This window comes from Brachyistius frenatus, unplaced genomic scaffold (assembly GCF_029030835.1).
Source record: "Brachyistius frenatus isolate BFR_SWC_R1_liver_20210118 unplaced genomic scaffold, ASM2903083v1 Contig_12, whole genome shotgun sequence".
Taxonomy (NCBI): Eukaryota; Metazoa; Chordata; class Actinopteri; family Embiotocidae; genus Brachyistius; species Brachyistius frenatus.
In genome coordinates, this window is record NW_027210611.1 from 4,688,318 (window position 1) to 4,715,359 (window position 27,042).

General features: G+C 39.1%; 1 protein-coding gene across 6 annotated transcripts in view; it reads right to left on the reverse strand.

Annotated features, from left to right (window-relative positions):
- The window catches only part of LOC138617391 (RNA-binding Raly-like protein), a 38,718-nt gene extending 20,891 nt beyond the window's left edge, over positions 1–17,827 (reverse strand). For 3 of the 6 annotated variants that reach the window (XM_069692372.1, XM_069692371.1, XM_069692366.1), the window contains exons 1-2: positions 17,693–17,827; positions 1,925–2,190 (exon numbers count right to left, since the gene is read on the reverse strand). In XM_069692372.1, coding sequence (XP_069548473.1) covers positions 1,925–2,180 — 256 coding nt within the window. In that variant the 5' untranslated portion in view covers positions 2,181–2,190; positions 17,693–17,827. Of the gene's footprint in view, positions 1–1,924; positions 2,191–17,228; positions 17,614–17,692 lie in introns of those variants that run through there. The other 3 variants (XM_069692367.1, XM_069692370.1, XM_069692368.1) reach the window with 3 other exon arrangements.
- Between the last annotated feature and the right edge of the window lie 9,215 nt (positions 17,828–27,042).

A 27,042-nucleotide genomic window follows, 5' to 3' on the forward strand; every position in this document is an offset into this window, starting at 1 on the left:
TTCGTGAACATCAGGGTTATAAATTTGTTGTCATCTTGCTGACGAGCACATAAGCATACAAACAGACAAACCAAACTGTGTTGAAAACATAACCCTCTAGCGAAGGGAATTGTTGTAAAACCAAATTATTTTGTATCACTGATTGAAGCTGATCACTTCAGTGACTATAGTTTCACCAAAGCCATCTGTCATAAAGTCCTACTATAATACAATAACAGTTCTTAAGTCACAGAACTGAATGTAATCACTGTGAACACTACTCAACCTTGCAGTTTTACCAGTGCTAGATATAATTTCATGGCCAAAAATGCATGAAACTGGGCAACTGGTGGAATTACAGATGTGACCCTGCAGCACTCTTATTCATATTTAATGAGCGAGCGAGCGTGGCTTTTATTCATTTTCTATGGAGGAGGCTGGGAAACAATCAATAAGTAATATAAGGAAGATTTGCAGGGATCCACTGAACACCCATGAGGACTGGGCTCTGAATGTTTTCTCCTTGTTGCTGTCCGTCCGTCCCTCCTCCCACTTTCTCCTCATCACTCCAGTTTCGTCTTCACGTTCAAGCTCGCCTCTTGTCCTTGCTGCAGCCTCGCAGTACTCAACTCACTGCTCAACTAAAAACAGATTCTGTATCTCATAACTTCACGCATGCTATATGTCCTTTTATTAAATTATTCCAAAGGTTTTTACTGATCAAATTTAAAACAGACAACAAGACATATCACAGAACTTTTGACCATGAACAGTACGGGCCAGATGGCGGCTTGAGGTTTTCAGATAATATAGTTTAAATATATGAGTTTATAATCTGTAAACCGTTCACACTCCAGGAGTTGGAAATTTCATGCTTGAAGGTGTCCAGCTAACTAAATCTGGATCATATTTCCAATCTTAAAGCTCATTTTATACAGACTTATGAAATGATCTTTTATTATTGCCATTGATCCCAGCTTTATGACTCTTGTCTTGCTTTTATATCTATTTCTGGTCTAGTTTTTATTGCTTTGCAGTCAATTGTATTTTTAATATATTGTAGTTTTATTTTTATTTATTTTGTTTTTAATAGTGTTTTTGTGATGAGGTTTTGTAAAATCCTACAGAAAAGGCTGTTACTAGATAAAACATAACATAATGATTTTTTTTATTTTTACTTATCTGCAAATTAAACATACAGGTATCTCTGTATTGCTATACTTTTAGGTAATCAAGCGGTAACCAACTGTGACTTTTGGAGGAAGAGCTGAGAAAAAGCAAGCGGTGGATTTGATGCGATCCGATTGGGAACCCAAGGACACTACCTCCCACCCACCTACAGCGAAAACCTGACTGCACCACAGGCCTGTCAATCAAACAGACATGCCCCCAAAGATTCCTCTTTTTTAAATTTGATGTCTAATTAATGATGGGATTATTTTCAGATTGACATCCAGAAAATGTATAAACTTGAGTGACTTTAGCTAATGACACCATAATAACTTTAAAAAAAAAATATTGACTTTGTATTTCATGAGAAAGGTTGAATGGGGGGGACCAGAGGCTATTTGCAGACAGCCCCCTGGGGCCATCGGTGGAATTGCACTTTATGGCACTTCTGCATTGGCATAATATTTCAAAGCTGGAAGCTACGCCCACTTTTATATAAAATCGTTGTCGGTCATCAATACAACATATATCATGGACCTATAATGGGGCAAATATCCAAGTTCAGGTGGAGAAACATTAGGAAATAAAGTTTTGAGAATCGTAAGTATTTTTGAAATTACTGAGTAGCTACTTATGGTATCATTATACTGTTACTAAAAACAACACAAGAAAATTAGAAAAGACGGTTAGAAATGTTAACCTAATAATCTCATGTATTGTTTTTAAACTGCTGTAGCTGCAGCTCTATGTAAATGTGATGAGGGTATTTGCTTACCTAGTGATTGTCCGGCGATGACCCTGGTGTTCTCCCCGGTCACGGCTGCCCTGGCATTCCTCTCGCTGACGTACTGAACGAAGGCGTAGCCTTTGTGCACTGAGCAGCCCACTATCTTGCCGTATTTGGCAAAGATTGCCTCGATGTCAGACTTGGTTACCACAGCCGTGTTGAGGTTGCCGATGAAGACGCGGGAGTTGAGGGAGCGCGGGTCATTCTTGTTGGTCACGTTGCTGGTCAGGGTCTTCCCAGTCATCCTAGTCCTGCTGGGAGACACAGTCGAACACTGCTCAGAAGGCCGGGAAGGTTAGATTGCAGAGGTTACACACAGAAAGTCAAACAGGGAGCACCAGCGGGATGTAAACACTGGGCAGAGCTGAAAGCACGAGTTGTAAATAATTTCAGAGTCTTGCTTTATATGGGTTGAAAACATAAATTTAAACCCTACTAGATGGTCCAAATAAAAATCCATCATGTAAGGATGCAATCAAAAATGTTTTAGAAATGAATATTCTGCCAGTGATCTCACTGATTAACTGCTGAATTAATCCATAACATTTGAGAGAAATTATTTAATTTAAATGACAAGGTAATGCAAAATGTAAACCATAATTTCATTTTCACCTCTTGAGATTTCAGTTAATTTTTTTTTTGTTTTTACAAAATGAACCTAAACATTGGCAAAGAGAAAACATGTGGGTAAAAAAATTACAATAAATATCAATCGAAATTCAAAACTAAATTCAAATCAAACCTCACCATATGAAAAGTAAAACAATTTTCCTAAACCAAAACTTGATGTCTTTAAATTGGGGCTGCAATAAACAATGTGTTTCTTTACTGATTAATCCGTCATTTATTTTTCTAGTGAAACCTTTTAAACATAAAAATATAGTAAAAGGTTATTCTGGTGTCTTGTTTTGTCTGACCAACAGTCCATGATACCAAAGAAAGCGGAAAATCCCTTTTGGCATTTTTCCGTTAAAATTACTCAAAATAGTTGCCAAAGTTTTTCTGTGAATTAACTAATTGCTTGCTTGAGTGACCAACGATTTAAAATCCAAAGAAATCCCCAAAAAACTAACAGAATGAGCAAATATCACATTTTAGAAGCAGAACAGGTGAATTGTTTTGGCATTTCAGCTTAATAAATTAACTCAATTGTCACTTCAAAGGTTCTCCATTATTTTCTTAACTAAGGTTAATTAACTAATTGTTTCAGCCCCTGAGTCATTACACTTCTTGAACAGTTGTTTTTTTTTATCTGACTGTGTTGACCTGTACCCGTGTGTCCCTCCCCTGAGACAGATTGCTGTCTGGAGGAGGGGAGAGGAACTCTGACAGGAAGGCGGCTGCAATCCAAATGTGTGAATCTGATAAATCTCACTGCAGATGTGAACTGTGCTCCCACGTTTGAAAATAGCATATCACACTCAAGTCACAAGAATCCTCATTCCCAGTTTCACCTTTTTTATTTCTCCAACCAGTACAATACCTTTACATGTTAGCCAGGTATTCCAACCAGTGTATTAAGCTTCCCTGGAGTATTTCCAGTTATTGTAACTCTGTACTTCTACTTAACAACATTTTAGAGGGAAATAATCCTCAATGTCAATTCTCCAGCAATGGTTTACAGATTAAGTTTCTAAATACAAAAATGTATCATTAATTTAAGTTTAAAACAGTTGTTCCCAACTTATTTAACTAATTTTAGATGTATGCTTGTCCTTCTAAACCTCTAAAAATATTTCAATAAAATAACATTTTAAGACGCAAGAAGATAAAATTGTCCAATATTTCCCCAAAAAGTTTTATAAAAAGGAAAAAAGTGCAAAATAATAGATTTTACCCACACGTTTGGTTTTATTCTTCTTTGTCTCCTCGTTAATCTTCTCACAAACACCCAGATTATTCTTTTGTGGAGGGCCCAACACTTATCTTGGGAACTGTTAGACTGGGTCACTGAGTAGATATAACCAGCCCCACCTCAGTTTAATGCTCCATACAGATTTATAAATCCATCAAAAAGATAATATGTCATCTATGGTGATATATCAGTCATTGAGAACATTTTAAGTTTTTTTTTAACCCTTCTTAACCTTTTGTGCCTCATCTTTTAAACATGAACCTTATATTTGTAATATAATAATAAATACATTTGCTTTCGTAATTTAAGTACATTTTGCTGATGATATTTATCGAAGTCAAAGTCAACTTTATTGTCAATTCACCATATGTACAAGACATACTTATGTACTTTTGAATGCAGTGTTTTTATTTCTTTTACAGTGCTGTGTTGTGTTGTATAACTAAATGATCTGAATAAGTCTTCCACCGATGATAGCTTCATTGCTTTCCAATAGAAACCAGGCCAACAGAGAGAAACTGGACACTTGAAATAAATTTGCCCACAGGCACAAAGCCGACAAATCATCTCCAATGAGCCCTGAAGCAATCTTTCTCTACACATCAGCAGTCCTTCATGAGTTTTTTACGCCGCTTGTAGCCTGTACTGTTTGCTCCCATAATGCCACTGTCCCGTGGAACGAGCATCAAGAGCTATCCCCACAGGAATCTGCCACAACCACTCAAAGATGAAGGAAGAAACTCTCAGGTTGCTGCTTCTTGGAATTCCCTGTTGGTGATGATCTTCGTGTGTGTCTGGGTGCATGAATGTACTTCTTTAATGAGTCTTTTTTTAACCCAGATTTCACACTATAAACACATTGTCATCACAGCAGAAGCTCTCATTAGGCTGTGAGGACAGCAGTGAGTCTTGGTTTTTAGCACAATCCCCTCACAGAGACTAGAAGAAAGGTGGTTTATGTTGAAGCTGCAATAATCAATTACTTGACTGATTTTAGATATATTGTATTTGTTGTCATAATGGATTAAGCAGGAACATCAAACACTCTGGTTCCAACGTCTCAACTGAGGATTCTGCTCCATCTTTGTTTTGATTTTGATTTTCAATTAAAAGTAATTTGAAGACATTTGGGCATTTTCCCTATTTTCCAATATTTTACAGACAAAATCAATTAATACGCTTCATCGCTCTCCCGCGGGACACCCCTCTCAAGTCTGTAAGCTGAATATGAAGCTACAAACTGCAGCCAGACTATGTCTTGTCCATTCCCAATTTCTTTTACACTGCTTTAGTGTCCAAACTAAACAAAGAATATATAATGTGTTAGTGAGCTAGAGGCAGAATAACAACAAGACACTGTTGTTTTTACATGCTGTCTTACAGGATAAATAGAGTTGATTAGTAAGCTGTAGAAGTACTATGTCCTCCTATTTCTAGTTTTTATAGTAAGCTAAGATAACCGTTTGCCTAAGTACCTTCTTCTTTACCACACAGTGTCAGTCTGATAATCTAATCCTGAGCAAGAAAGCATATTTCTTAGAATGTCAAATCTCTGCTTTCATAAATTAGTTGCAGCTAGATAACGTTTCCCTTTGTTGTTCCAATTTCCTCCTGTGGTCCTAAGACGTGCCACTTGTGATTGTATGTATTTTAGTGTATAATTATGTTTTGTGCAGCTGTTTTATGGCTTCAGCTGCAATGTACAGCTCCCTGAATAGACATAAGTATGCACAGAAAAAGCGACGTAATGATACCTACAGGTATTTTCTAAAAATATGTATCAACATTTTCCCTGCTGGAGATGGAGGAGCGAGTGTGCAGAATGATAGTTACCTTAAACATCCTCCCTCTCACACACACATCGCGCGCACACACACACACACACACACACACACACACACACACACACACACACACACACACACACACACACACACACACACACACACACACACACACACACACACACACACACTCTCCAACACACATGCCAATACTCTCTGCAGTCAATCTCCTCTCAGGCTCGCTTCATGTCACAGTTTCCTTCCATCCTACCTCTCCTTTACTTCCATCTTTTGCCTCCACCCACACATAATCCACTCTAAATCTCCTCTGCTGCTCTTTAAAAAAAAAACCTCTTTTGCATGACACAGAAGGGAAGATAATTTAACACTGCTGGCAGTCCTTTAATGTGGCAGGGCTGTTATTGAGTTTTCTGGAGTTAATTGGCTTAATTATCAACAGAGCCGAACGGAAAACTACCAATCAAAAGCCTACATGTCAATCCAATCAAACATCAAACCCCATTCACTCCGTCTCAACCTGTGAGCAGCCTCACAGCCCAACACCCAACCCGAACTAGTGAGCGACTGATGGATATGAAGTGCACTGAATGGCCTCTTTGAGGCAAATGTACAGGGCTCAGGCCATTAGACGGTAGGTGGTTGATTAAGCAAGCAAGAGAACATTTTCAGCAGAGAAAATGTGACTTTCTTAATTCAGACCCTTGCTGAGCCGGAATATAGTGCCGAATGAAAACATTGGCCTCTTCTCATTAAATACCAGTGGAAATGTTTGAATGAATGGTGATGGAAAGACTGCGGCAGTCATGAGGAAGTTAATAAAAGAATAAAGTTAAGAGTTATGTCATATTTATATTCATACTGTGTTGCAATGAGGGGAAGTGGAGAACTGTGGGCCATATGTAAAACTGAGTCTCCTGTTTCTTACATCTGATTTTCAGAGTAAGAGGGAGCACTCAGCAGGAGCAGGAACAGGAGATGTGCTTATCGTACTTCTATGAATCAACCTTAAAAGATAAACTGTGACTTTTCTTGTCAACAAAAGTTATGTTGATATTCACTAAAACACATTGTTTGTATCCTTGAGGTCTGACAAATGCATTGCCGGCATTTCCTTGCATATAAAACATTAGCGAAGCAGATTTTGAACCATTTAAACCCGTATTGTTAACATCCATGTGTCTGCTGGCACATTGCTGCACCTGCTGGCACATTTCAAAATTGAACACTGTGAAATTACTATAATCCATCTATTACAAAAAGGGCTACATATAGATCAAGAATGCTGCAGGGTAACATGAAAAATGCTCTAATAGTGAAAATGTTCTTTGGTGAAAGTTAATAATAAGAATTCATTGGTTTGTTCCAGACTAAAATATCTCAACACTGTTGCATTTCATGAATATCAAGCGATTACATTATAATTATAACTTTTAGCTTTTAATGAAACTATTTGATTGATTGTGATGAAATTAGATTGAGAAATTTATGTCCCACTCAGGATGAATTCATCTAACGCGTCACTATTAGACTATTTTGCTGCCTCTCAGACGATCAGGACTGGTTTACTAGACTTTTCCGAATGCTCACTCATCTTGTGCTATTTTTTGGGTGTTTCTGGTTTGCGGTTTCTGGCCCCACCAACAGTTTATCTCTTAACTCTGTGCTGTTCTTTTCTCTCTCTGTTCTCCCCTTACTCCAACCGGACGAGATGGATGGACACCCACCTCTGAGCCTGGTTCTGTTGGAGGTTTATTCCTGTTAAAAGGGAGTTTTTTCTTCCAGCTATGGTTCATGTGGGACCTATTGAATTATTGGGTTCCACTTTAGATTATTTTAAAGTTCTTTTGTAACCACTTTACTGTGTTAAGTGCCTTGAGATTACTTACTTCTTTTGATATGGCACTATATAAATAAAACTGAATTGCTGTAAAAAGAATAGATCACATAATTAATGACCTAAATGACCCAAAACTAATGACATTCTTTAGCTAATTAGCAAACGTTACAATGCTAAACTGAGATAAACATGGTGAGCAACATGCCACAAGATCAGCATGGTAGTACTGATACTTTAAGCATATTGGAATTAAACCCTCTTAAACCCAACCTTTGGTAGATATAGGTCAAAATTCACGTGTTACTTCAGTGTTAAAGTTTTTTTTTTAACTTTCGGTTTTAACAACATTCTCTAAAACCCAAGGGCACTGCATCATAACAAGTAAAAGCTGCTATTTGGACCAAAACCAGTATAAAACAGTGAATTGCTTCTCAAGTGTTTGTGTGTCTGTTTCTGAATTTCAAGCCAGATCCAAACTTGCCTATGGACACAAGACATTAGCTCGACTACCGGTTCGTAGTTTCCCACGAAGTCTGTAAACTTGTCAAATTTCTATCAGCAGCTGACAGCATCGGATGGTCACTGAGCATCCGCTGAACCGATGCTCTGAATAACCACGGGCTCTATCTGGTACAAAAATACAACCGCAGGCAATCTATGGCCTGTTAAGTAGAGGCATTCATAAGCTTTTATTCTCTCCGGCTCCACATGCATCACCTCAGAGCATCACTCCAGAGATGCTTCGGCAATATTTTGTCAATTACCCTCAATTACATGTTTTTAATGAAAATGATCACAGGAAAGAGAGTTACATTATTCCTCCAGCTTATTCAGAATCGGGGGAAAAAAGAGACTTCAAAGACACTTTCTTTTACAATATTCATGAGTCTCTAAAATCCTCAAAGCCTTTTAAGAAGAAGCATGTGGCATAACTGCTGGCAAACGCTTGGTGGAAAGGTCCCAGGCCAGAAAACACACTGAATTCAAAGCAGCCTGATAGGCGAGACAGGGAGAGAGAGGTGGTGCTGGATTCAGCTTGGCATGCTTAATGCTGCAGAAATTAATGCTAAATAACATCTTCATGCATCAGTGAAGCTGTGAACACATCCCAACTCGTCACTGGCATGTTTTTCCCACGCACAGACTTTGTTTTGTCTCTTAAAAGTCTTTCATATGACAGAGAAGTGAGTCCTTGACTGATGTTTTTTCTTCAGGGCTCCTACAGCATCCTCCCGTGTTGCAGAGGTTCCAAGTGTAAGTATTTCATGGATCCTCTTTGGTCCTTTCAGACCGACTGTCAGGGGCTTCAGAGTCTGAATTCTCCGGAGATAAAGAAGCGAGGAACTGGTGAAAGTAATCATTTTAGCACTTCCTCTCTCCCTGATCTCTCCTCACTGACTCACGCTCCTGTCTGAGGAAAAAAAGATGAAAACTCCTCATCCGATATGACAAATACGTATGGGATGTGAAGGATACATTCAGGCCACACTCACTCTCCGCTGCTTGAATGTTGCATTGCAGCATTTTATCTTTAGCGTGTTGAAAGTGTACCACCGAACGCGAATAACCTCAAGTGTTGTCAGAAGAGGAAAATAAGTCTGAGTTTAATTTGTAGTCATTGTCATAGTCTGCCTGCACAGAGGCATCGACACGTCACCATCTGCCTTATCAAACTCAGGAGACTTTTCTGAGCTAAGTCTAAACTTTTAGTGTCTCTCTGGGGGGGAAAAAAACATAACTGCATAAAAAAAACGCAATATAGGTCGATAATAAGACAGTTTTTTTTTTCTTTTTCTTTTTGCCTCATTCTTTTGAATGACAGCCAAACGCATTACAAGGGAATAAATGTGGACTGAAATCTAATTACATTTTTATACAGTCTAAATTTACAAACTAGGCTGCTCTGCAGGTATGGATTATTTTTCCTCTTTCCACTGTTTCGGGGGAGCATATGCAACATAAAATGTGAGGATATATCAAAATGCAGGAGTGAATGTATAAAAGATGGAAATAGTGCCAAAAGTCACTCTGACAGATCTGCTGGAAGATTCTTTTTAGCAAGAATAATGACTGTAGCTATCCTGAACTTCCACAGAGACAAAATGTGTGTTAATCAGCCATAAAACATATGCTTGTTTAATATATTTTTAGAAATTAGAAGAGAGCCCACTCGTGTCTGTGTCATATGAAGCTAAAGCTTGTAGTTGGTTAGCTTAGTTTAGCATAAAGGCTGGAAACAGGGGCCAGCTCAGTCTAAAGGAAATCAAGTTAATCTACCAGCACCTCTACAGTTCACTAATTAACACTTTATATCCTGTTCATTTAATATATGCTAAACCCAATGTGTTAAGACAAGAGTATTTTGGTTTTACAGGGACAGCGCTTGGCTAACTGCTAGTGAACATCCATAAGACTTGTGGACTGAAATCTAATCTAATAACATTTTTAAAATATTTTTGCCTCCTCTTTCTACTGTAAGGATTTATCAAAACGCATAAGAAAAATATTCAATAAAATCACTTGATTACAGACCAGCTTTTATGACTGCATAGCAAGTATAATGATTGTTGTAACTGACCTCAATTTTCCAACTGTCTACAGACAAAGAAAGAAACATTATTAAAGACGTACAACGTCTGCAAAGACAAGATGTTTGATTTTTAATATTAAATTCAAATTAACTGAGGATTGCACAATAGGAAATTTAATCATAGAGCAAAAATGAATTAGTCTCAGACAAATGGAGAAAATCGGCTATAAAAACCAGTGTTGGACGGATCTTCCAGTTAACATAAAGTGGTTGTGTCGTGATTTGATGATTGATGACACTCTTATGTCTGTGTGGTAAATATGAAGCTACAACTAGCAGCTGGTTGGCTTTGCTCACCATAAAAACTGTCAACAGGAGGAAACAGCTAGCTGGGCTCTGTCTGCTTCTAAAGCTCACTTCTCATAACTTATATCTTTTCTGTTTAATCTGTATAAAAAACAAAGTATCAAAACCAGTTTTGGTTTTACAGGGGCCATGCTAATGCTATTGATTGATATTCAAAGCACAGACATCAGAGTATGCATCTTCATAATAACTTCTATTATCACCCCCCCCCCCTCTGCTCCTCCCACACACAATTCTTTTGAATCACAGTCAAACAAGGGAATAAATGTGCACTGAAATACGTGGCTGTATGTATGTGTTATTGTTCCTCATCCTGCTGTTTTTTTTTTTTTTTTGAGAATGTATGCAGCATCCGGTGTGAAAACATATCAAAACACTGCAGAAAATAGTGTTAAAAATCACCCAATGGCACACCAGCTTCTTTACTGGGAAACATTGACTTCAGCTCCTGCAATTTTTCAACTGTCAGTCATACACAAAGAAAGAATTGTTAATAATACAAACATAGAATTTCCACAAAGACAAAATAATATCCTTAATCAAAAACAATTACATTAAAATTGCATAGAGTGCAGAGTGAAATTGCATTAGGGAAAAATTTAATTTAATCAGAACATAAGGAATTTAACTCAGACAAACAGTAAAAATCGGCCATAAAAAAGAGCCTTGTACTGATTTTGGAGAGTTAACATAAGGTGGCTGTGTAACAACAACGCTGTGCTGCAACGAGTGTCCTTTTTAATAACACTTTCTCACCCTCATTCAATTTTTTTCCCTGCTCCCTCGCAGCCATAAATTACTCAGCTAATGCCCGAACAGCAGCAGCTATTGCTGAATCATTCAAAGACCTCAATTAGCAATTAAGGACTTAATGAATAGAGGTCCTTGCTGGGCCATTTTGCTCCCAGCCCAGTGGAGCCCAGTGGAATCCAATCTCTCCTGCAGGATTTGTACAGTAAATACTAGCTAACGGTGCAGAGAAGATAGAGAATAGCCTGTTATTGCACACATATAATGAGCAACTTGCCTTGCAGTTTTGAGCTATGTTTACTATGTACCAGGAATTTCTTTGAACCAATCTTGCTGTGGACCTTAACAAGGAAGGATGATTGTCAAGCACTATTCTTATATATTTTTTTTCCCTCAGTTCCTACACCCCATTACCTCCTGCATAATACCTGTCTTGAGTTTGAATTGAAGAAGGAGAGGGGAAATGGCAACAAAAGGAGAGAGAGAAAGAGATATGGAGGCAAAGGGAGGGGAATAAAAGGAGGTGAGATGGAAGGAGGGAATGAGCGAACTTCAAAAAAAGAAGGGGAAAAAGACATTTGCAATGCCAATCATCTTCAAGGAGCTTAGAACTGGGCCTCGGACCAGAATATCAAAGATGGGAAACCCAGGCGTACATCATGCGGTAGGTAGGTAGTGCTAGCTTATAAATTATTACTGTGACTCTATCCTTTTATATTACCATTACATCAGCCTTTTATCATTTACATATTTTTCATACATTTAACGAACCCACTTTTTGAACTGTAAGGCGATGCTTCACTGTATGAGACCCCACAGCAATAAGACTGCACACAAGTCCGGCAAAGAAAATACAGTACTGTACACTCCAATTTCCATCAGCTTTATCTCTCCTCTTCCCCCATCCCAGGTGTATTTATGGAGGCTCTCTGAAGCATGAAGACTGAGGGCAGACGATCACGTGCCTAAAATGAGTTGTACCATAATCTGATTGGAGCAACCTATAGCCCGGACCTGCGACGGCAGCAGGGAGATAACACAATGTGACCTGTACAGTGAGATGTGATGAAGCCGTATCTTTGGAAGACATTTTATCTCGCATCTTACAATAATAGCAGGAATGATTATCTCTGCAATCAGAGCATTTCTTATTACATACCGGAAACCTGATCACTGAGGTCACTGTGTGTCATTCGGACAACTCCGAGCTGTTTGCAGTGTTAGCTTTTTGTAAACTGTTCCGGAAGTGGTGCAGCTTTCGGGGTGACTTTGATGGCAAAAGACTCGTTAAATGTTGCTTCATTGACTCCGCAGGGACAAATCGTTTTCAGGGATTTTGCTTCAGAAATTCGCAGTTGCCTTTTAAGTATTCATGCAAGTTTATTTTATATTTTATTGGAGGCTTCCCTATTCTCAACCTGTGGAAAACACTTGAAATGAAGGATTACTCCTACACAACTCTGTGTATTTGATTGAAAGAGGGGGAAAAAAAGACTCCACCTGCTGTTGCAGCAGGGGAGTCCACAGCTCCGCTCGAGGGCATATGAACATATGCCATGCTTTCACATATCTCTTGGCACGGACTTATTTCTCCATTTCCTTAATTCTCCTCTTGTGTGACTGCCAAATATATCTTACGCTCCACCAGGCTAAAGTAACTGGGTCACTAGAGCTGTGAGTAATTAGCTGATAACAAAATATGTTTCTGCTTTATGACACTAGAAGGCAGTAGATTGAGGTATAAAAGTAACATTGACTTGATGATTGGAGGCAGGACTTATTGCAAAGGGTGAAAGGTCAAAGACAAAGGTGGCCACAAATGTGTGCAGGAGCATTAAGGCATTCTGCAGGTTTTTATCAAATGAATCAAAAATATGCATGAGGTCGAGCTGGATGTGCATGACATGAAGGTTTCCACACTGTGAATACTAAAATCAACATGACTAAGATATGATTAGAATTTCATTTCAGGAACAATTTGCAATTTAAGAGAATAAAAATGGGCCCTGGTCTGCTAATGAAAATGACAGGCTGGCAATGTTTTCAGTTTATTGTCTAAAACATATTTTGTGGGCACAGTGACACTAAATAATGATCGTTTTAAGGCAAATAGACATCCAGTGTGATTTGATCAGGAAAAATCCAATTCAATAATAGGACAAAAACATAAAGGCAGGCACCAGTTTTCTGTCCTAATAATCCATTTGTTCCTTAGTGTCTATGTTTGTTCATTTTTTTATAACGTCTAACAATATAACAGAATCCAAAACAATATTGATACAGTAAAGGCAACATTTGTAAATCTCATAGTGTGCATTTTTGTGCTGGAGTTGTGTCAAATAGGTAAATTTAGGGTCAAACGTTAAATAAACAACAGAAGTATCTGTTAGACACTGTGTATCTATCATTATGATTTGGGGTTTATTGCATTTTTGGTACAGAAGCTGTTGTATATGTTTGTTAGTGCCAACACATCTCATGAAAAAAAAAGCAAAACCAGCAATCCATCCATTGTCCAATTTTTAATACTAATGACAAGTACATCAATTCTTACAAACAGGTCTGAAATAAATAAAGTTTTATTATAAAAAAAATAAATAAAAAAAACACCAAATAATTTCCTAAAAAAGCTGGAGAATTTAGCAAACATTACTCACAAATGAGTAAATAGTTGTGGCATCTATTGGGGAATATTTTCAGCGGTGGATTGATACACATTAGTTGGTCTGGTGAGTATTTAGAGCAGCAGGACAGTTTATGTGCCCAAGTTCATTTTAAGGGTGGAAAGCATCACTCCGTGCAACAGTTTGAAACATGGATGAGTCGTTCACAGCAGTTCTCGACCTGCCTGTTCTGACTCACACTCGCAGTATTAGCAGACAACCTGTCACCATCACCACCAGTCATGTTCAAACCATCTGCGTTTTTTTTCACTATCAAAAGAAGTTATTTTTTTCTGGGTTTTTCATACAATTCAATAATTATTCTAGAATTACTGATGATAGGCTTGTTTCTTTTTTTTTTTTTTTTTTTGTCAGTACATAGCAGGTGGTGTTACAACTGGCTGAGGCTGGAGTGAATCTATCCTGTACAATTGTTCTCATCTAATATGTGAACCAAAGCTTCTCCACAAATGGATACATTTCTGTAGTTACTGGAAATTACTGCTCTATGTTACAGAGGAATGCTATTTATCAGACTTGCTACACTTGTTGTTGTATCAGTCCATGGTTGCTTTTAGTCATTTCATGGGATTTGTAATTCTACAGCCAAAGAAAGTATTGTAATTTTATTTTCTTATCTAAAGTGATGTGGCTGTCTTTAATCAATGCTATGATACATTGTTTTTGTAAGTTTTCCGGTTGGTATTGAGGACAAAACAAGAAAAATACCTTCTACATAAGTGTGTCTCTCTTTACAACATAAAGGATATTCCAGTTTTGGTTTAAAAAAGGTAATAAACCAGAAACCCATTCTGTTGTGATGTTACCCGTTTGTTTCTTATTGGAGAGAAATTTCTTTAAACTTATGAAACGGAGCATTTCATAACCTCACAATATGGTGCAATCCAATCTAATATGAATGCAATATATATGATTATATGTTCAGAAGCACAAAGCCTCACAACAGTGTAAACCATTTTAAGATACCAATACCACAACATCAGTAAATACTTCCCTACTCTGCGGCACATACTTGTTGAATCGCTGTGTGCTGTTCACTATTTTCACTATAAGAGTTCAGTGAACAAAGTGCTTGAGCTGAGACTTCTTCAATCAACTCTGTGGTAAATTGAGTTCCTGTTTTTGGGGGGTTTGTTTTTGGTAAAACAACACAATCATCCAGTGTGTCTCTGTATATTTATCCCAGTTTTGGTATTCAAATGTAAATACAGAGGGGGCCATTCTGAGAAAGTAGTGATGTAGTGTTTCCTTTGTATTGTGAAACCTCTTGTTTATCCTTTTAAATGGGGCCTTTCATAGCAGCTGCACCTGATAACATGATGTAATCCAGCATAATTAGAGGAGATACTAGTGTTTAATGTTTGCTGGGGAAGTGGTGATTCATCTCTACAGTAGCTTTAAGGCCACTGTTTGTGATTGTAGGTCAGTGTTGTTGATATTATGCTATTAGATAAAAGGAAACGTATTCTCACAATATGATTGATATAAAAGGTTCGGTTTAAAAAAAAAAAAAAAAAGCAGGTTAAAATTATTTCTCTTTCAACATTTCTTAAGCATTCCTATAGGAACCCATTCTGAAAAGTATTATCATTTTCTTTCTATATCTAAAGTGAAATCCCCTTCTTAGCCTTTTGAATGAGCAGTACAGAGCTTTGGAATAAGACGTGTGTGGTGGAGAGGGCAGGGGTTAGTGAGTAGAGACACTCCAGACTTCCAGGCAAGAATCAGCTCGCTCCAGCTGCCAGAGTAATAAAGTGTTGGCAGCTGTCCATGGTGCTGAAATCAACCGCTATCTTTTTGAATGGGGAATAAAAGGAACTAGCCGTGGTGCTGAAATACTAATGCTGCTGGGCAAATGGCACGTCAAAACTGAGCATCAGGTGCGTGCATATGCGGTGTCTGTTGTTTATCCAAACTGCTGCTTTCCAAAAGCCGCGAAGACATAGTCTGTCCTGAGAAATGTGTTGAATATGACTAATGCAGGCGTGGAAACTGCACACACATCCAAGAATGGGAGATCTAATAAGGAGCAGTGGGTATTGCCACATGCATAATGTAACACAGAACTGTTCTGTGTGCAGTGGATATCATACATGTGTGTGCTCCTCATCTGTTTTTCTCTTTGGTTATTTCTCACATGCAGGGATATAAAAAGAGACAGAGAGAAGCAGCTCCCCTAATCTGTTCTTTGACCTATAGTCTGAAAGCCGGAGCCGCTCTAAAATGTTTTTTATCTGTATCTCGCTGAAGATGGACTCTGTGGTGCGTGGCTTTGAGGCAGCCCACTTCGTACACCTGCTAAGGGTCAATGATCATCCAGGCCCACGGGTGCAGAAACGGGAAGACGGGCTTCCAGTGGACAGAGACAGATTACTGACCGGTCCAGAAATGCCTGGCTAAACTTTATTCCTTCCTTCTCCTCTCTGAGCTCATAGTCATTCAGTGCATGCGCATAGGCTGGCTATTCCAGAGCCAGCCTCTCGCCTCATCCCTTGTGAGAGATAAGTATTGTTTGCGTAGCAGCACATTTCATGCTCCGCTTCCCCCACCTGTTCCCTGACCTGCAAAGTCTGAAGGCTGGAAAAGCTGTCAAATGTCTTCACACACATCTTTCGAAGATGATTGAAAGGTTTTGTCTTGGGCAGTGAGGAATTTCTTTAAGGGAGCACAAAAACAAAACTTTGGTCAAGGATTTTTAAGAGGTGATCCAAGCGGTCATTTTTAAAGAGTAACGTCACATTTTTTTGGTCTTTTAATTGTAGGAGTTTTGGGATTTTTTTTTTTTTTCGCCTGCAGGTTTGTAGGTGAGTTCTGGCTGCATGTCAAGGTCAAACTATTAATCGAATCTGTCAACCTGATTTGCATAATGAGCCACTGCAAAATTTGCCTGGGCCTTGAATGCCCCTCTCCACACCTCCCCTCTCCCTGTTGGCTCATACAGCCAGCTTGAGTTTCTGAGATACTCGCAGTGATGTCTGACTGTGTTGCTGGTTATCAATCCCAAACGCAATGAGGTTTGTGTGTGTAGCAAGACAAACAGGGTGGAGGAACACAGCTGTATCTGGTTCAGTTGGCAGGGATCTGTTTTGATTTGCACACCAGTGATTTGCAGCCACTGACTTGTGTGAAATTTTCTAAATTGTTACTGGAAGGCATGTTTGAAGGGCAGCAATCCTGAAATTATTTTACTTTTTTCTGCAAATTCTCCATAGAAATGTAGATTAAAGATTAAAAAAAATTTAAAAAAAATGTCTGTGTCATGCTGATTGACGTGTATTTCTGATGAGCTTCGCTTCATTAAAAGATTCAAAACTATGTGATAACTGAATACAAATCCTGCTCTGTCCGAGATATTTAGTAAAAAAAAAAAGAAAAGAAAAAAAAAGAAAAAAAAACTTCGTCTAGGCTGCGTGAAGAAGTACAAAGAAAATACCAAAACAAACTCCAGCAAGTTCAATATCTCACCTATTCGAAAAGCAAAATCCTCAAAGATGAAAATCAAAATTGTATTTTTTGCGCTCTCGGAGACGTAAAGCCTCCAACACCCGCGAAACACTGCAAGACCAGAGAAAAGCACCAAAACCAAAATCACACCAAAACAAGCCATCACAAAAGAAAGAAGAAGAAAAAAAAAGCCAGAAAATAAGCAAAAGGTCGGGATCAGAACAAGTGAGCTGGAAAAGAAGCCGCTTCGGGAGAAGAAGAGGAGGAGAGAGAAGAGGGGGAAAAATATCAAGAGTGTCCGCAAAGCACGTAGGGCTATTTCTCAGCGGATGTCGCCGGAGCACCAACACTCAGCATCCAAGATTTAAATCATTGCATGCAGAAAACGAGAAAACATTTTCCCGTAGTCGGAACACCGAGACAAGGAAGGAAGAAAAAGAGGAGAAAAATATGCGTAAGAAAATGGCAGTGGAAAATGTACTCACCGAGCGGGAGTAAAAGGGTTCAATTAAAAAGAAATTGGGCGTATAGCGGCGGCGGGTTGGCGGTGTGCAGGCTGGTGTACACCGAGGCTCTGCGTCCCCTTTGCGCTCTCGATCGCTGCCGGTGGTTGAGTCATGTGACTCGGGATTGGCCAGAGTTTTTGAATCAGTCCAAGCTTTTCTCTTGTACACCGAGGTATCGGTGCTGTAATAGATGGATGCTTTTCTCTTAATGTCATTGATTTTTCCATATAGAGCTTTTCGCGTTTCTCAAAATAGGGTCAGAGCACCACCATAAGGGTGGGTCACTGACTGTGTCCCAGGGGGTTCCATAAAAAAAAAAAAAAATAAGGTTTACATTTTCCTATTTCCCCTGTTACAAATGAGAATACATTCATACAGTCCGAATGTAATATATGACAGCAAACACCTCCTCAGATGACTTCCACCCCATGTGTATTCTTATCAAAAGGGATCCATGCTTTCATATGGATTTCTGTGCGATACTTAATGCAAAAGGCTTGATAACTGGTGCTCTAATTTGGTAGTGGGTTGTGTATTAAACCTAAATTCAGCCCAGAGGCCAAAAATCCCACATGCGGTATTAAAACTCTGCACACATTAAACAGTGGTTCCTGAAAGCAGAAAAACATGCCCACCACCTAAAGTTGTAACACATCTGAGTTTCCTTTGATATTTTTAGGAGAAATAATTCAAGTATTACCTAAAAAAAATAGCAGTCGTCGCTCAAAGACAAAAGCAACTTTCATTTTAATGAGGGGCCGTAAGTTAGAAAAGTTGGAAACTGCTGCATCAAAACAAGAATTTTTAAGGGGAGAAGAGGATTCATCTGCTGGAATAGTTTGACATTTTGGGAAACAGGAGATCAATTCCATTCCCCATCTGTGCTACACCCAGCACCTGGTAAGCTGACCAGGCTGTTTCCAGGTACAACAACCCTGTACTCACAGAAGTGTCAGCTCTGTGGAAACACTGCAGAAAATTGGACTTATGGGGCAAGAAGAAGTACGATCAGATGAATTGACAGGTTGCATCTAACAATGCGTCACCCATTGTTTTGTGAACTGTCGTTCTGAAGCCTCGAGTTTAGATTTCGGTCATCACCATCTCGCTATTTTGGTGCCAGAAGTGACGAAGTGATGATCTGGTGAGGAGCAGGTAGTGAATCTGACTCGAGCTGTTTGGGAAACCAAGGACAATACACCCGCCCACATAGAGCAGAGACCTGACTGCACCACCTGCCTGTCAATCCAACACACATGGCCGTAAACATACTGCTTTTTGAGACCTAATATCTAATAAATTTTGGATTTATTTTCAAATTGACGGCCAGAAAACAAATTAAAAGGAGTGAATTTAGCAAATGACACATTAATGACTTATCAAAAACTTACTGAGTTTGTATTTCATGAGATGTTGAATGGGAGTCTATAGAGTTGGAGCCTTTTTGGAGCCAAGCCTAGTGGGCCTCAGTGGTATTGTACTTTAAGGCTCTTCTAAGGCCCAAATTTTTCAGACCCAGAAACTGAGGTAAAAGTGAGTTCCTCTGAAATCACTGCAGCAAGGGCAGCAGGTCAAACTTGAACCAGAGGGACAGTCTGTAAACTGTGGTGGGTTATTACACAGGATTACACAAATCGTATTGTTCACTTTCGTTTTCTCTTTGGCTTCCTGATCATCTGATTACCCAAGTTTCTTCTTCTTTTGAGTCACTGTAATCTCATATTGGCGACAACAAGTGACTGATGTGATGGCCAAAACTGAAAAAAAAATTGAGTTATATGTAAGATAAATTGTAATTATCATTTAAGCCAGCAGATTTTCAACATAAAAAGGGAATTACTTGTTGCAGTAACATCCATCAACATTTTTCATTACATTGCTTCTTGTAGCTCATCAGGTTATTTACATAAATTTTGTCCCTTTGCCAATTACCATCATCGCCAATGGCAGTATCGTCACTGAACGGGGTAGAAAGATTTCCATATATCATCAATTTAACAACTCAAGCCTCTTTGTACCCGCTCATTAAAAACTACTTACTGGATTAATCAAGAGTATGTATTGGGCCTTATGAGAATATTGATGCTCAATGAGGATGTCAACAATGGAGTTTAAAGCTCGGTTAATGTCGAGTTCACCTGCAACCCACAGGTGAGAAAACAATATTGATTGAGCATTTTCCCAAACATCGAGGTAACTCCAGGACATGAAAGGTGCAGCGTTTCTCCAGTATGGAAAACTTCAGCCCAGCTTGTCATCATGTTTCATTTGATCCTGCTGTGTAAGGTTGACAGCTGCAGGGTTTCTACCCATTCTTGATGGAAACGCGAGTGGTCATGCTGTCAGGGAGGAACAGAAGTCTTTGTTGTTGCTGCAGCGTCTGCCGGGCATATGAGCAAAGGGTCTGTATGGATCATTGGCTTCTCAAGGGGCTGATAGGCAGAGGCAGACAGATGCAAGTGCAGCACTCTTCCCTCCCCGCCTCTTTGTTTCTTCTTTACAAAGACGAGATGCTTCACGGAGTTTGACAAACATCACGGGAGCAGCATTTATCAGACATGTTTTTGTGTTCCCGTGAGTTTATGCGGTGTGACTTGGGGATGGTGTTAAAATCTCACAATGTGTAAAAACACAGTTGTTTATTAGTGATACAGATTAATAACTTACTGCATCAAACGCTAGGAGCCTGTTTTCATTTGCTATAAGTTCAAACTTTCATTATAATGTCAAAATGTGAAAGTATATTTTATATTTCTGGACAATAATTATTATCAGTATCACTATAATGTTGCAGCTGGTAAAGGTTGGACCAATTTTTGTATTTATTGTGCTTTATATATCGCTTGTAAATCTTTGTTTAATCTGTAATAATACACCATAAACTACTTGTTGATTATATTTTGTAACTGCACACAAACTATTATATATAAATCACATATTGGCTGTGTTCCAGATGACATACTTCCCTCAGTACGCTAACATATCATTTTCTCACATTTCAGTACCCTGACTTGTCTTGTACTTGAACTTTGACAGAGTAGATTTGTCTCAAATCGCACTCTGCCGTTCTGAATTTACTAGGACTAACCGTAGCATTTGAATGCATCACCTGCCAACATTTCTGCAGCTTAAATTATTTTTATGAATGTATTTTCGGGTGCTCTGTTTAATGTACACAATAAATACACTGATGGCTTCTGTCCAACAGCAGTATGGTGGTATGGTGGAAAAATAAACACTTGACAGTGTTTTATGCTCCCAGAATAGTACAGTGTGAGTACATAAATACGTCATTTGGAACACAGTTATAATGTCTTTCAATCAAAAGCAATTAACTATGTACACAATAAATAAAGCATAAGGCGTAACAGCCTTTATAATATTTGTTTACACTAAACCAGCTAATGCTATTTTTGTAAGTATAACTATGAACATAATGTTTTCTGAGGTATAATGTGTTATCTAGGTGAACTGTAATTCAACATCTCTCCAGTTCACCCAACAGACAGGTATTTGATCAGCTGTCAGGCCATGTGTGTGATATATCTTTGTATTTCATTTGAGGATGCCAGTAGTGCTGTTTCCATGTATACTGTCATGCTTCCTTTTAACAACGCTCCACAAGTTCTCAGTAGGGTTGAGGTCAGGGGATAATGGTAGCCACATCACGATGATGATTTATACTTGTATTCCCATAGCAACAAGCAGCCTGTGCAGCATTGGATAATGCATGACAATAGTTATATGACGAGACACAACTCCTCTTTTTATACCATGGCGGGAAATGTCTGTCTATTGGGAACTCCGTGTATTTTTCAGAGATCATTTTGACATCTTCAGAGACCTGAATGTCAGTTCAGACTTCACAATTTCTTCTCTGATGATACGTGTCAAAAAAGGTTATGAATCAAAAATTCTTGCTGTGACTTGTGACACACTACATGTTCGTCAATGACCAATCACAGCATACCGTCTCTCACAACCTGCTTGATGTTATCGGAAAGGAGGAGCCAAAGACCAACAACAGTTAATTAGAATGTAAACAAACAATGGTGTCAGGTGTAACAGGCTGGTGCTAGATTGGATCAGCAGGAGGTACATTTTCCTTAGTCACTAAGTCGCAGCCATAGGCTGTCAATAAAAGTGGATGTAGCTTCCGGGTCTGAAAAATGAGGCTAATGCAGAAGTGCCTTCAACTGCAATACCCCCGATGGCCAGTAGGGGGTTAGATCCAAAAAGTCTCCATCTACATAGACTCCCATTCAACTTCTCTCATGAAATATGAAGTCAATAAATGCTTTCCACAAGTCATTATGGTCTCATTAGCTAAATGTTCTCCTTCTGATTCATTTCCTGGAGGTCAAACTGAAAATAATTTTATCATTAATTAGATATTATGTTGCAAAAAGCAGGGGCATGTCTATTTGATTGACAGGCCTGTGGTGCAGTCAGGTTTCCGCTTTAGGTTGGTGGGGTGAAGTGTCCTCGGGTTCCCAATCAGATTGAGTACAATTTACTGCTTGCTCTTCCACAGCTTGTAACTTCTGGCTCCAAAATAGCAAGATGCCAAAATTGGAACTTGTCACATGACCGGAGAGGTCAATTCTGGCATGCTAGCCTTTTTGCAACATTGGTTATCCTTAACGATGATACACTCCACAAGAAAAAACGATAAGTTGTCAGTCGAGATGCCCTACATCTCTTTTCATGCTGATATCGAGTAGTCTGAAACCGTCATAAACATAAAGGGACCAGCTCACTCGGTCACCTTCATGCTGATGCCGGAGTCTTGTTTGAGCAGAGTTCATCGATCTGGAGCATCCGGTGTGGCACAACATTCTTCGGTGAATAGAGCAGTTTGGAAACTAGTCTCTGATCCTACTGTGCACGTTTCTCTTCTGTAATGCAGCTTGATGAACAGCTGCCAGGCTCTGGAGGATCCTGCATTGATGACTCCAGAGACACCAGCAGTTTCAAATAATCGTTTTCTGCTCAAAACAGGCAGATTATAGCTGCCCTTTTGGTGCAAGAACTATCCATAATAAGCCTTTATCTGACCGAATCCATCGGTGTTCCTAATTACTCACAAATCTTATTAAAGTTCAGTGATCTCTTTTCAGATTTTGAGAAATATCAGTGGTTTTCTTAACTTTTGCAAGACATTGCACTATTCCCCGCTTATTATCCTTGAGAGATCTTTCTAATTTCTATTCTTACTGCAAGAGAACTGAGACTTGTTTCACAATGTGGAACAACCTTTAAGTAGATTTCACCTTTAATATTGATCACCTATCAAACTATTTAACAACCCTGTCTAAAAATCAATAAGACATAAGAAAAACATTTCAGTGAAAAACTGAAGCATAAATGTGTATTTTTATGGAATTCCTACCAAATGTCACTAATGTCATTAAGAACAATTTGAAACTCTTTGCTTTTACACGTTACATTGTATCTGTACTATGTTTAAATTTAGTGCTACCAGATCTAAACCAAGTGGCTAAATTGTTTTAAGTTGATAACTTTTGTATATTGAGGATAAAAGGAGGAAATACGGGATGACGTCGAAACATCTGACCTGACACATGCACTTCGATAACAACGTAAACCACAAAGATTTAAAATGAAGAACAATAAACCCTAACCTATGAAACAACACTGGTTAGTGGTTTTCACCTCTTACACATTACCATAGTAATATCTGACTCAATTAAACAAATAAAAGAGATAGCGACCTGACACTGGATTAAATTACTGCCTCTTGAGTAAACGGGGATGATTTTTTTTTATATATAGTTTTCAAAAATAACAGAATATCTCACAATATCTTAGACTGTTATGGTAAAAAAAAAATATCTGAGTAAATGACAAAGCATCGGCTAAGAAGGTATATTATTGGTATAGTAGACTGTTCTGGCCGCATGTCACCTTTTCATTTGATACGGCTATTGGTATGGTTAGCAAACAGTTCACTCATTCATCAAGAGTCATGCTTCTTATCACATGATGAATATAATATATATTTGGAGGTTATTTTACAGCCTGTGATGCTAAAGTAACTTCCTGTTTACATAGCTGATTGCTTTTCAAATCAAAATGAGTTACATGCTTCCTCACAGCCGATTCACATGTACCTGCTAAGACACGTTTCAATATTAATGGTGCTACCTGATTCAGCAAACTAGATGTGTGGATGGGTATATGAATCTGCTGAAACCCAGTCCTGTGGTTTCAAACACAAGCCAGAAAAAAAATAAAGCTGCGGCTGGTTTCAGCATTGCACGATGGCATCATTAGCCTGTTATGGGAATGCGTTGCCTGCTGTTCCTGGAGCCACATCTGAATGGTCTGAGACCTCACTTCAGCAAAAAAATAAAAATGGAAAAAGCATACCAATCCTCTGTGCTCAGAATCCCACACGAATCTCAGAGCAGATGCCATACCAGCACAGTGTGACCGAGGACTTCTGTATCTATTCATCTCTATCCACCTCCCTTCACCCGAATACGCATGGTAATTCTCTGGCTGGGATCCCGTGCTCTGTGTGGAGTCCAACAATAACTGGCATGCAGAGCTCGTCTTCTGCAGCTGATACTTTGGCTGACACTCCCAGCTCTGAGCCATACGTCTGCAGAGGGTATGAGGTGATCACGTGCGAGTCGGTTGCAGGCCGAGTCTCTTCCTTGCAGCACCTGATGAACTGGGTTTATTCCCGGCCTCAGATCGAGACATGGGTCTGAACTCTGGCACAGTAAGAGCTATAATTATAGCGGGAAAGAGGACATGTAATGCAACGTTAATGGCAAAGGGACTGGTGCTTCGCCCACAATGTCCCCTCTTCAAACACGAATAGTGCATTAGCTGCAGGGATTCACTATCCCCACACTGATTGAAGCTCTTAAATACAATTTAGGATATGCAGAAAGGGAAGTGGAAGCGGGTGGCTGAGTGGTGTATATATGTGGAGCAAATAAGCTTTGTCCTGGAGTAATGCTGCCAGTATGTATTCAAGGACCGCTGGAAAAAAATATATACTGCATTTTAATGGCGTCTAAATTACAGCTCTGAGGAAATTTTGAGTGCTCGTCCTCTCCGTTTTTTTGTTTTCTCCCCCTTTGCTCTGTTTTTGTTCTCTTCTGCCCATACCTCATTTTTCAGGCATTGCTTTGCGTCCGCTGCCATTTCTCAGAGAAATTACGACGCAAAGAAAAGTAATTTGGTTGTCTGTGAGATTCATGAAGATGCCATTTACTTACTCAAAAATAATAATTAGACAAAAGGTCATTTACGGCTAGAGTCGTGTGTCTATGTGCGTTGTGTGTGAATGTGTGAATGTGTGTCGTGTGCGTTTGTGTGCATCTGCCTGCGTTTACAGTTGATTGCGCGTTTTTGCTTTCATGTCTGAGAGCGAGCGTGCTGATCATATGTCTGTCCGTGCACCTGCCAGCGTGCATGTGACTGATGAAGCGTAACCTTTTAATGTGTTTACACACTGACATTTCCCGAGATCTGTCGTGTTCCTCAGTGAAACTAAAACCCTTGACATTCTTTAGGCTCACATTTTCCTGAGCTGCTGGCTCTGTCAGCCCTCATACTATGCAAAGCCGACATCAACAACATAATTACATCAGCTTCACTACCTCATCTGCCCCCTGTCAAATATGAATTTGAAGTTTATGTTCTTGCTTTAAAACAAAAGTGATCCTCTCGCTGTCTGAGTGCAATCTGGTCCTGGATCCTGGACGTCTCCTTCATGACTTTGTAAAGAGTTATACAGTAGTTTGCTGTATATTTGAAGGCACGTCAGTCTAAACAAACCTGATGATTCACTCTTCTTTGTGTGTCTGTCAAACGTCACTGACTGAATCTCCCAGAAATGAAAAAGCAATCCTCCCTCTTATAAAATCAGACATACAGCCTGTGACATTGACTCTTAAACGAGCACTGACATCTAAAAGACTATGTGGGTTTTAATCCATCTGTTCATTTGGCTTCTCAACATGGTCCCCCATATGTTCTGGGCCTCATCAGTATCATACTGTGAATCAACCTGGCAAACTCACTGATTCACCTCAGGATATTATCATTCTGTGTGAACATAAAATCCAAAATGAAACTTTAGTTCCTTCCATCCATTAATATGCTGCGCTAATCAATATTTTTAAACTAAGAATCTGTCAGATGAGTAATGAGAAAGTGGTCAGCCATAATGACAAAGCTGGTCGCCTCAGCTATGTGGAGTGTTTTAGCATCTTTATAATTCCTTTTTTTTTTTTTTTTTTTTTGACTCGTAACTTTAATGTTTCAATTGAGTCTCATGCTCTCAGCGTTGTTTGCACAAGCAGCAGGTAACAGCTCTCTGATGTCCTATACCCATGCAGCACCAATCTATTAGTTCTTTTTTTTTTCTTCTCAGGAGCAGGCAAAACAAATGTGAAAACAGAGTAAATATTAATAAATAAATAAAAACTAAAATAAATGTCAGCTGGTCAGAGCTCAACCAAGCTCAAAATTAAGTTTCCAGTCATAGCAGCAACAGCATCATATCATAATAACTATTTTTAAAATATTATTTTTTTAGCATTTTAGAATCTGTATATGTACAAAACATCTCTATTTATTATTTAGTTAAATTAAACTTTAAATAATCCCTACAGTATGAGCACACTTTGTTTGAAGTAACCGCTGCCTCTAAAGAAACAACAAAAGTAGCCAAGTCAGCCTTCCTCGCCGGCGTTCAAGCCAAATGTCAGTGTTTACCTTCCCAGCTGTCTGTTTGCGGAGCGACGTGTCCCTTGTGTTTCCAATTTGGAAAACATGCTTACTTTCATTTGGGCCCCGATGCTCTTGTCAATGTAAATCAGGTGAGACTCTCAGACCAATCGATAGAAACGTGAGAAAAGGATTCACTCTGAACACCCCGGGGGCTCATCAGTGACAGGAGTCTATTACTGCACACCGTGAGCAGAAGCGTGAGGGGGATGCTATGAATTGCAAATGTGAAACTACAGACTTGCCAGCTATGCAAACTCCATGATGTATTATAGCGCACTTGGGAATATCTGCCTATTGTACAAAGCAAGGTCTTTCTGCACAATGTGTGCTTGTTCCCTGAAAATGTCCATTCTCTAAGAATACACTCAAACCACTGCATTTGCTCTAAAAACAGAGCAATGATCTGCAGATACTGAGGATTTACCCTGACTCTCATTCCAGTGGAAATCTGTGTTTGCAACTTTAGGCCTGCTGGGAGCTCATCTTTGTTTTCAACCAGGACTTCAAGCGTGAACTTTAACGCTGCAACGTAAAGAGTAATGGGTGCGCAGTGT